The sequence below is a fragment of the Tamandua tetradactyla genome, chromosome 7 (genome assembly GCF_023851605.1).
Source record: "Tamandua tetradactyla isolate mTamTet1 chromosome 7, mTamTet1.pri, whole genome shotgun sequence".
Taxonomy (NCBI): Eukaryota; Metazoa; Chordata; class Mammalia; order Pilosa; family Myrmecophagidae; genus Tamandua; species Tamandua tetradactyla.
In genome coordinates, this window is record NC_135333.1 from 80,967,283 (window position 1) to 80,979,648 (window position 12,366).

Consider the following 12,366-nt stretch of genomic DNA (forward strand, 5'->3'; position numbering starts at 1 on the left):
TGCTTTCACCTGCAGAGCAAGTTCTGGGAGGAAGATGCAGTGGAGAAGACTTTCCCAAGTCTGTCTTTACCATCCAAGACAGGACCAGAGATCCAAGAAAGAGGCTCAGACTGGCTCCAAAGTGCTCTGGGGAGGGGATCAGGAAGGTTGCCAAGAACTTCTCCTATGGCTCCCCACAGTTGAGCTTTGTTGGCCTCCCCAGCAAATGCAGCCCTTCGGCTAACTGTCCCCCACAGCCTTGAGCAAGCATAGTATATTTCAGTCTTCTACTGCCTCCACCTGTGACCAGGGAGGTTTGAAACAATGGCTCCCTTCAGAGCCAGCTCCCCATCGATCTGAATTCCTTAATCAAAATCCTTGATCAGTGATCGGCCATTACCACTTTTGGTTTTCAGGAAGAGCTTTTTTTTTTTCTATGTCCCTTTCTGTCACCAGTGAGTTAGTGAAGGGTTGGATCTCACCGAGTCCACCATGAGAATTGAGGTTGGATGGCCTTAGCCACTGCACAGAGAGAGCAATTTACTATTCTTTAGTGTAGTTTATCAGCCTCTTCCTCCTGCCCATCCCTGGATACTGAAACTGCTCTGCAGTTTCAAATAGTTGGTTCAGACAGCTCATGTCTGTTCAATAGTTATTTTGGTGGAAGGACCTAGTCCTGGATCTTCCTTCTCCACTGTCTTCCCATCATCCTCTCTTCTCCCTTGTATAGTTTTCATGGTAAGGATGATAACCAACTAATCCCAACTGTCAAAGTAATTCTAGGTTTCCAACAAAGATAGAAATAAATAAAGCCACACTTCTAGCAGACATGAACTTACATGACAACAAAAGGACTGATGCAATAACAAAAAATGAAATTTCAGATTGCACTTGTAATTTTAGGATATGATGCAAGTTCCATTTTCTCTCAAGCGTTTGACTATCAGTGATTTTTAAATCCTCTAAGAAATTAAACTATGTAGTGAATCTGTGTAATTTTCCCACTTTCATCCAGCCTTCCTTTCCTTGCTGCCCAAAGCTTACATCTGAATGACTTCTGATTGTAAGAACTGGACATACTGAGCAGAAAGAATTAGAAATGTTTTTATATTAAAAGATTTGTCACTGTCATGGAATGGGGATTGAACTGAGGTAAAATCAATAGAACTGCTTTATTAATACTGGCGAGGCTAGGCCAGCTCTAGCAATATCATTTTTTTTAAAAAATCAAATAACCTAGACTGTTTATTACAACAATGAGAAAGCTTTTCTTTCAATTTACAATTAAACTTTTTCTCTGTTTAACCAGAAACGTTGATACATGGCTTGAAAAATATTTTGCCTTTTAATCATGCCAGAGAAATTTCAATACATAGATTTTTGATATTATGGGTTTGGTGGGTTTATGAATTTGTTTTCTTAATAATAAGTGTGTTTGTACCCATTTTTTTCAGAATTTGCATCAAAATTCAGAGACTTCAGCAAAAGGTAAAAACACACAAGTACCCAAATGCTAAAAAAAAATTGATAGAGAAAATAAATTTAAGTTCTAAAGCCCATTTATTTTCAATTTTTCATCCAGATAGTTTGGTTTGATACCCCTACTCACACACACACACACACACACACACACACACACACACACACACACTCCCATGTAAAATATTCTTTGAGGAAACAAAATGATTTGCTAAAACCTTTCTTCTGATAAAAGTGACTATTTTGAAAGTAAATAAAAATCCATTCTCTATTCTAAATTTTTAGCCTTGAATAGAAAAAAAAATAAGTCAGGGTCTATAAAATTTAAAGTCATACCTGAAAATATGTTTATAAACATTCTAAGCCAACTCCTGAATTTTATTATTCAGCTAATTATATTTTGATATAAAAGTCAGAAAAGTAGCATATGTCTGTGTCCGAATTCACTGATCACAAATCTGAATTCAAGCTCTATTTGAAAGAGTAATCTAGCATAACATTATGTTCTGTAATGATTAATATTCACAGAGGAGCTGAGCCTACAAAACTGCTTGCCCCCAGAGGACTTTGCTTCTAGAAAAGATAATGGACAGTGTGGTTGGTATAGAGTAAACAGCCTGGCCTTTGAATCAGGCAGAACTTGACTTTGAATCCCAACCCTGCCACTTTTTAGCTCTGTAATCATAGACAGTTAAACTCCTTGAGCTTCATTTCCTAATCTGCATAAATGACAGAATTTAATGGGGAGGGTGGAGTCAGAGTTGTCCTAGCAATGAAGAAAGGTATTTAGCATAAGGACACTTCAAGTATCTGCAAAGAAATTGCTGACTTATGAATGCTGAAGTGGCTTCTGCAGTCAGAAGCGGCAATAGACGACAAAGGGTAACCCTGACCTGCCCTCCACACCTTTCATCACTTTGATACAGAGTTGCATACAGTTTGATAATCTCTGAACCCTGATCTCACTGCTCAAAAGAGGACATGTTCAATCATACTTAAGTAACTCCCCCACCTCATGTTACAAAGGAAAACAGGGTGGCAGAGGGTATGGAGAAAAAAAATACTATACTGGTACAAATCCTCCTATTCTCCCATTCCAGGAATTCACAAAACTCCAGAATGCCATACAGGAAGGGAAGGCATGAATACCACCCTAATAAATCTGAACAGTGGTCTGTGACATGCACAAGTTGGAGATAATGCCAGATAAAATTGGCCCTCTTCCTTTCTATTTGTAATGTAATAATATATTTCCCCCCTATATTCTTAAGGAGTATATGAGATCCCACAAGACAGCATAAGGATATTCCCTGAGATTTACATTCTGTGCTAAACCTTTGCAGAATCTAATCAGTGGATTTTAATTGCATATATTGTCATTTCCTCCTTATTTCATGTACTATAACTATTCTTTCAGAGTAAATTGATAGGTGATAAATATTATGTTGCCATCAAGTCCAGTGTCTTCATTCCGTATAACGTTTGTGATGGTTAAATGTTATTCCAAACGTGTTCTCCATCAGAGCTCTGGAGGGAAAGCATAATACAGAATGATGCTTCTTTCTACAACCTCAAAGAAGGAAAATATAACTAAGAACTCTATTTCCGCACAAAGAAAGTAAAGCGTAGTGTTTGAGCAATTATTGAAACAATTAAGATTCCCCAAAATATGTGCTGAGGCTTGGATTATCAAAGATCTTGATAATTGACCCACCTTTATGATTTATTTTAGTTTGTGTATACATTTGCACATATCAAGATTGGGAATTAATTACAAGAAGTTTGTGCTTCAGCTTCAGGGTACCAACAGTGCAATTTTGAGGCCTGGAAGCAAGATGTTCCCATAAACGCATAATTCCCAGCCTCCTGTCATTCAGGAGAAACCTTGGTTGGCCTCCAGAATTGATGAGGCCTCTGTTAAGACTATTTTTGCTTTATTTTACTCTCTTGCTTCATTAATTACTACTGTCGATTTCTCAGGAAGTTTTAGTTAGGACTCTTTTCACTTTCCTGTTACCCTCAGGCTGTTTTAAAGAAGAGTACAATTTTAGGAATATAAAAAATAAGTAAAATTTGGCTTTTTATAAATTTTGTTTGAGTTTATGAATAAGTTAATGACAGCATGTGTTGAGCAACAACAAATAAATGTTTAGCTATTGACAGATGTATTGAGAAAAAAGTTGTAGGAAGAAGCTCCATGCTGAAGCTGGCCTCTTTTCTGAGGTATCCAAACATCTGTACATTGGAATATTGCAAACTGTTAAAGTGGAAAGCTAGCTCTTCATCCTATTTCCTTTCAAAATAGCCAGAAACAAAAAGCAATTTATGTTTCAGAAACAATTTATGAAGAAGTGCATGTGTTTGAATAACCAACAGTACTGAGTGATTTAGCACATGTTGAATCAAATCACAGCAGATCTTAATATAATTTCTAATGATATGTTTAATGCTCTCTCAACATCGACTCCATTGCCAGGGGAAAGTGTCAGCCCACATACCTAGTAATTTTCCTCATCCTTCCTCCTTCATGACAAGTGGCTTTTAGGAATAATCAGTAGACTTCCTTGAAAAACCCTATCGAAAACACTCATAGACGGCTTTGCTAGTGAAGTGATTTAATAAATGCTATATACCTTTCAATCTTTTTCAAACGTATTTTCAGATCCTAACCATATACTCGCATTCTACTTTTATATCAGCATAATATATATGATTAATATTCAGTTACTAGTAAACCAGCTAGCAAACCAAATTTATTCCGATGAACTCTTAGATGGGATTTGTTTGAAGTACTAATAAGCTAGAAAAATTTCATTTTAGTCTGAAAATTAAATCTAAACAATCATAAATTGGAACAAAAATACTGCAAATTACAGTTCATCAGAATGCCAAATTAATAACCTGAAAACTGTTGTTTATGATTAAAAGTTCATGCTTTGAAAATTTCTAAAGCTGAAGATATAAAAGACTAGTGATACCTACTCTACTAGCAGTAATGCATTCAGAGGCACAGATGGATAATTGGTTTTAGACCATAGAAGGTCATTTTAATTAAATTTTATTTAAATTATATGATAAGAGATTTCAAAACCATAACTGATGGCTTATGATAAATATGGCCCTTCATATACACCTGATTTCTACCATTTTCCCGTAGGCTTGATAGAGAATGTGACAACTGAGCTCTCCACGTCCATCTACCATTTGATTGATATCTACAGTAGCAGCTTTTATACAGATTTTCAGCCTCATAATGCACCTGGAAGCATTTCCTGTGTATATCCTGGCCTGGATACCCACCTTAGCTTTATAGTATATGCGGCTCACAACATTCCGGAAACTTGGATGCAGAGGTTAGTGGTGGTGAGTTTTGACAAAAGGATTAATTAATTTTTTAATATTTTCTAATTAGAGTTTAATTTATCTTTTTTTATTTGCAGTAGCAAATATTTCATAAAATCTTGTAAATTAATCATCATAGAGTAACTTGTTCTTAAAATCATTTCTAAATTTAAGAATCACAGTGGATATAGTTTTCCCCTCTGAAACACTTCTCCTATTCATCTTATTAAAAATAAGTGCTTAATATCAGTATATCACTATGGAAATATTAAATTCTCATTCTATTTAGTGGTTGTCCTAAAATTTTCTTTTTCATGTTTAGGTTTAAGGTTTCTCTTTTTAAAGAAAAAGAGAGAGAGGGAGGAAGTCAAAGAGGGGAAGAGAGAGAGAGGAATATTCACAGAGAGACAGAAACTATTTCAAACTTGATTCCCATCAAGTTAAAAAGTGGCAGAGATTTTTTTATTTGTATCTTCATTAAACGGTAGTTAACGAAGAATCTTTTGAATAGCAATATAAATAAATCACATTATACATAGAATATTGTTGAATTTTTGGTTGACTCATATAGCGTTTTCGTGACTACCACAATTAAAGTAATATATAATGATTTTTCATTCCTTATATGCTTAAAATGTATGAGAATATTAATTAAATCAAAGTTGATATGAACACTCATATACTCATAGATTCCTTTGAGCATGCAAAGGAAAGCTGAAAAATAATTTAAATTAAAAAAAAATCATTTTTATCTTGGTCTATATTTTTGCAAGTTCTGAACTGTACAAATATTTATGGAGTAAAATAGGTAGATGATTTGCAGATGATTAGAAGATAAATAGATAAGTAGATAGATATGCAGAATGTTTCTTTAGAAACCATGGGAAATTTTACGAACAATTTTAAAGGGCTGATGTATAATACAATAAACATACTACTACTACTTAGTACTAGTACTAAGTACTAGTACTTAAGCTACTCTTAAAATTTTTTCTTGTAAATTTTTAACCACCAATATGTATTCATGAATTTTTATTCACATGGAAAGCTGTGTTGCCAGATACAGCTATAGAGAGCATCGATTTATATACATGTGTATATGTATGTAATGTATGAGTATACGTATATGTATGTAAATGTAAAATGCATGATGTTTATTTTAAATGTGTGCATTTCAAAGTGTATACTTGTGTATATAATCTTTCTAACCGACTCTCCTCCTCCTGATTCTGCAGTAAAAACTAGCAAAACCATTTTTGAGCATTGTTAGTCAAAGGGAGATGTATCCATATACATTTGTAATCATAAATATAAAATTATGCTTTTGTGCAAAAGCCCTTATAATCAATTAATGAATGAGAAATCTGACATAAGAAACAAATTTCCCCAGCCATTCATCAAAGGAAAAATTATAAAACTAGAGCTGGAGCAGAAGAAAAGAAGTGGTGATTCCTCTTATGGACTCCATGGTCCAGTCAGCCTTCAAATTCTGTGGAAAGAGGCTCCGGCAGGCGTCTTAACCGATGTCAAACTGAATCCTACAGTGAGTTTTCGTAGGGACCTAGTATATAAATAAGGCATTGCTACATTAAAGACTACCCTAAAACTTAGTACCACAAACATTTGTTCTTTTAAATTCTGAGGGTCAGAAATCTGGGGGAAGCTTAGCTGGGTGGGCTCGGCTCAGGGTTTCTCCTGAGTTGCAGTCACACCGTCTGCTGAGGTGCAGTCACCTCAAAGATCCCCAGGGCTGAGGGATCCTCTTCCAAGCTCAGTCACATGTTAAAAGATCACAGTTTTCCTCATGGGTGATTATACGGAGGGCCTTGACTCCTCACCACAGACTTCTCTGTGAATATCCACAAGACATGGTGGTTGGCTTTCCCTAGAGTAAGTGATAGAAGGAGAAAGTTCATAAGCAAGAGAGCACCAAACTAATGTCAGTTTATAAAAGTAATACAGACCAGAAGCTCCTTCTGCAAACATGAGTGCTGAAATACGGGGAAAAAGGAATTTAAGAAAGTGGCACCTTTCTACCTGGCCTTAATTATCAGGACCTGATTTAGTGACTGTGAAAGAAATGAATGTATTAAGGGACAGATTTACTATACACAACTCTAAAATAAAAATACTTGGTGAAATTTCCACATTCAAATCAGAGAAGTGGAACCTGAATTATTTTAAACTTAGGTACTCTGCCTGCAGAGAAGACCCCATCCAAGCTATCAAAGACATATAAGAGTGCATCCATTTAGGATAAGTTGATTTTAAGTATCCTTTCCATTACTCATTACAGTGGTTAAAAAACTTTCATATTTAACCTTATCTTTCATAGCACAGAATACAAGTTATTTTATAAAATGTTATCCTCTCCGCTGCTAGAAAGTACCATTGTATCTTTCAAAGATAAGATTATTTTAATTTTACCTTTTCTATGTATATGTAGTGATGCTTATTAGTTTAATAATTGCTTATTATCATTTTCCTCCAAATCACTTTTTACAATACCCACATGAGTATGAACATTTGAGTGTGGGTGCTGTATCTTTTTATTTTTTCAATCTTTAGACCCCAAAATATTTCCTAACCCTCAGTCGGTGCTCAATAAAGATTTATTTAATGTGAAGGAATAAATTCCTGGAGGAATGAGTCAGACTTTATGAGATGTTACATGGGGCCTGAAGGGCAGGAGTACTTAGTCCATGGCATGGGTATGACTGAGAACAAAAATATGAGCAAAGCTGAGGTGTGCATGGGTGGATCAATGGTAGAACGCTCACCTTTCATGTGGGAGACCCAGGTTCGATTCCTGGACCATGCGCTCCCACCCCCCCAAAAAAATATATGAGCAAAACTGAGAGCCGTGAAGAAGTGATGATGGTAAACGAGGGTAGAATAGAAAATCTTATAAGGGAGTCAAAGAAGACATTGCAAAAGAGAGGACTTGACAATGGGCTGGTGGGTGAATGAGGCAGCATCAGTGAAAGTTAGTCTAGGACAATCAACAACAGTGGCAGAATGGTTGACTAGAGCAATCATTAAAATAATTATTAGAAATAATTGATAAGAGGAGCAGAATCACAACTTAAAAGGAGATTATATTATAAAGTCAGTAAAAATTAATTTTGAAAATCTCTTACAATACCCATAAAGTACAGTACCATAGTGTGCTCAATAGAACCTGTAAAGTAATAGCTATGCATAAATATATAATACATAGTAATTTATATTATAATATGCATACTATGCAATAAAGCATACTATGCAGAAATAATTTTACAATATTTTTAATTATGGAAACTTTGTGTGCATGTGATTAAAGCTAAAAACCTTTCTCATCAAGAGAATGCCCTCTCTGTGGGGAAGAGTTGAATGGCACAGAGAGGATCCTTTTCCCACAACCTTTGCCATTAAAAGGTACATGTGTACTGTCCATGGCTACCATTAATTTCACTGAAGTCTCATTTTCAAACTTAACTCATCCCCTTAGCATGTTTTAGAATGTGTGAAAGACATGCACCCTGTCTCCTGTACATACCCAAATGAAAAGTTAGTATATAGACTGCATATATAACTCTAAATTTAAAATATGCTATTAACTATTAAGGTCCCTACATGGTATTACAATATTCAATTCAATTCACCAAAAAGGTATAACACAATAAAAACTTGACATAAATGCAAGAAATTGATGAAGTCCCTACAATATGGATGATATCAACATTCCTCTCAGGAATTAATAGATAAACAAGTGAAATTGGAGAAAATATAGAAGAATGGGCCATAAATGTAACAAGGATGATACAATGAATTTGCATTGTACCTGACAGGAAATAATTTGGAAATACAAATTATTCTCAATAATACATGAAACATTTATTTTAATAATTGACCAAGAAATAAACCATAAAGTAAGCTTAAAAATTGTCAAATAACCTATAGGCTATAGATACCACCCATTTTCTTCAATGAAATTAAGTTAAAGAGTGATAAAAAATATGAGAACATCTGGAAATTCAAAATGTACTTTTAAATAATTAATGGGTCAAAAAAATTACAATAGAATTTAGGAAATATAATTTGAAGATAATAAAAATATAGGAAAATTATGGGAGGATGGCAGAGTAGGAAACTCAAGGATTGAGTCTTTCCACCATAGCAATTACTAAACAAGCAGGAGCTGGTCTGAAACAACTATTTTGAAACACAGGGACCAAGAGAATGTTCTCAGCATCCAGGGGAGAGTAGGAGGAAGAAGCTAGTAAATAATGTTAAAGATTGGCAAATTGCTCTCTCTGTGAGGTGGTTACCAGTATTCATCCTCCACTCTCATCGCAGACCCCTGTGGGGTACAGCCACTGACTAGCTCCCAGTGACAAACAGGAATGTGAACATCATCTTCCCCAAGACAAGGGGTGGCCATGGCCAATCACAGATCACACCTCAGATTAGCAACTTCTATTGCTGGATCCCAGGCTCTGAGGGCAGCCATGCTTCCAATCCACCACAGACGATGATGACAGCGGAGGAGAGTTAAAGACCCTGCACCTCCTCAGGACTGCAGAGGACAGCTAGCTGAAGGGCTACATTTGCTGGGCAGGTCAGAAAAGCTCAGCTGGGGGCAACCATGGAGCATGCTCGTGGCACACTTCCTGATCCCCTCCTCAGAGCACTTTAGAGCTGGCCTGTGCCTCTTTCATGGGTCTGTGGCACTCTTTTGACTAGTAAAGATGGCCTTGGGAAGCTCCTCTCAGATGGGCATCCCTCCCAGAATTTGCCACCCAGGCAAAAGCAGCTTGAGACAATGAAAGGGATGTAAGAAAAATATAGAGACAGACGGTTTGGGGCAAAGGCTTGCCAGCTTTAAACACTAGGAGGGAGAGTTCTGTCTCCTGGGAAATAGAGGGGGCATTCAAACTCCTGTAAACAGGGGAATGCCAAAACAACAAGCACAAGCCCAAAACAAGACACATGTGCACAAAAGAAAGGGACGACCCTACACAACACATTTGCATTGAGCACACTTGCCTAACAGGAAGGCTGAAGCTCAATAAAATCTCTGTCTTATCACCAACTGGTTGCAAAATCAAGAAATAAACATCTCAGGGAATGAAACCCAAAACTAATATTTTAAAATATTAAAGTATATAGTGAGTAACAAAAAAGTAGAGGACAAGTTGAATAACGAAACAGAAAATGATGGACATCCAAAGGAATTGGATAAAAATCCAGAAAACAACAATGAAGAAGACAAGAAGGCAGACCCAGAACAAAGCCTGTAAAAGAAAAAAAAAAAGATCTCAAAAATGCTCAAGGATACGAAGGAAAATACAGAGAAAGAACCAAAGGATATCAGGGAAAACAATGAGCAATATGAAAATTTTAGTAAAGCAATAGGAAGTTTAAAAGGAACTAAACAGAACTACTAGGGTTGAAGTCCACAGTAACAGAAATGGAAAATGCCCAAGAGAGTTTCAAGAGCAGATTGGAGCTGGCAGAGGAAGAATCATAAAACTCAAAGCCAATACACTTGTAATGACTCAGGTTGAGGAATAAAAAGGAAAAAAGAACTATGAAAAGTAAAACTAGCTGAAGAGGCTTGTGGACACATCAGGAATACCAATATATACATTGTGGGAGTCCTACAGGGAGAAGAAAATGATAAAGGGGCAGAAAGAATATTCAACAAATAATAGTAATGACAGAAAACTTCCCAAATTTAGCAAAAGACATGAATATATGCATCCAAGAAGCTCAGAGATTGCCAAACAGGGTAAGCATGAAAAAACAGACAGCCCGTCACATATTGATCTCATTATTGAATGCAGAGGACAAGGAGAAATTTCTGAAAGCTGCAAGAGAAAAGCACCATGTTATGCACAAGGGAGTCCCAGTTTTAAAAAAGTGCCAATGTCATGTCAGAAATCCTGGACACAAGAAGGCAGTGGGCAGAAATAATGAAGTTACTGAAGAAAAACAATTGCCAGTGAAGAATTTTATATCCAGCAAGAATATTTTTTTTTTAATGAGGGAGAGATCAAGACATTCCCATATAAACAAAAGCAACCTGTCATTCCTAGACCTGTCTTACAAGCATTGGTAAAAGCAGTTCTTCAGACTGAAAGGAAAGGACTCTACTCTGTGGTTCAATGTGGCAGATTGATATGTAACTCCCAGTTCTCACTTCCTACAGGTACTAAAATGTAAATGCATAAAAAGTAATTATAAATCTATACTTTCAACATAATGAACAAAGATATAAGTAATAACAAGTACAAAAAAGTGGAGGGACAGAGGTGTATAGTAGAAATATGTGTATGCCACTGAAGTTAATTTGTTATCAAAGCAATATGACTGTTGTTTATTTAGGCAACTATAATAATTAGTTAGGCAACTACTAATGTAGTTATTTAGGCAACCCACGGCAACTATATAGAAAATGGATGAAAAATATATCCGGCTGGAAAAGATAAGACATTCAATATGGTACAATACAAAATATCAAATAAATTTAAAGGAAAGATTAATGGAAGAATTGAGGGACTAAAAAGGTATGACTTATAAAAACAAAACTGAAAGATTGCAGAAAATATCCTGCATTATGAATAGTAATTTTAAGTGTAAATGGATTAAATTCTCCAGTCAAAAGGCAGAGAATGGCAGAATGGAAAAAAACATGTTCCTACTATACACTTTTTGCAAGAGACTTACATTCAAAGACACAATTGGGTGAAAGGGTAAAGATGGAAAAAATATATATATACCTTTCAAGGAGAGCTGATGTAGCTATGCTGATATCAGAAAAAGTAGACTTCAAGTCAAAAACAGTTATGAGAGACAAAGATGGTCATCAATATACTGGTAAAGGGGGTCAATTCCAAAAGAAGATGTAACGATTAATAATATATATGCCCCTAACAACAGAGCTCCAAAATATATGAAGCAAATAATGACATAAGTACAGGAAGAAATTGACTGTTCTACACTAATAGTAGGAGACTTTAATATACTACTCTCAATAATGGATAGAACATTTAGTTAGGAGATCAATAAGGAAGTACAAGACTTAAATGATACTATAGATCATCTACACCTAACAGAAATATATAGAGAACCTCACCCAACAGCAAGGGAAGACATGTTCTTCTCAAATGCACGCAAATCATTCTCCAGAATAGACCATATGTCAGATCACAAGACAAGTCTCAATAATTATATCTTCTTACAGTTTGCAGGTGACATTATTCTATATACAGAAAATCCTGAAAATCCATAGCAAGCCTCCTAGAACTAATAATTGAATTCTGCACACTGGTGGATACAATATCAACACCCCCAGATCAGTAATGTTTTCATACACGAGGAATGACCAATCAGAAGAAGAAATCAAAACCAAAAATCCCATTTTATAATAACAAAAATTAAAAATCTAGGACCAAATCTAACTAAGAATGTAAAGGATTTGTACACAGAAAATCACAAAGCATTGCTAAAATAAATCAAAGAAGACCTAAATAAATGGAAGGGTATTCCATACAATTCAATTGAAAGACTAACTATCATTAA

General features: G+C 35.6%; 1 protein-coding gene across 1 annotated transcript in view; it reads left to right on the plus strand.

Moving 5' to 3' along the window:
* Positions 1 to 12,366, plus strand: part of PIK3C2G (phosphatidylinositol-4-phosphate 3-kinase catalytic subunit type 2 gamma) — a 392,208-nt gene that overhangs the window by 102,174 nt on the left and 277,668 nt on the right. Inside the window, 2 exon segments of the mRNA XM_077170217.1 lie at positions 1,434 to 1,467; positions 4,616 to 4,811. Of these exon segments, the coding sequence (XP_077026332.1) occupies positions 1,434 to 1,467; positions 4,616 to 4,811 (230 nt within the window).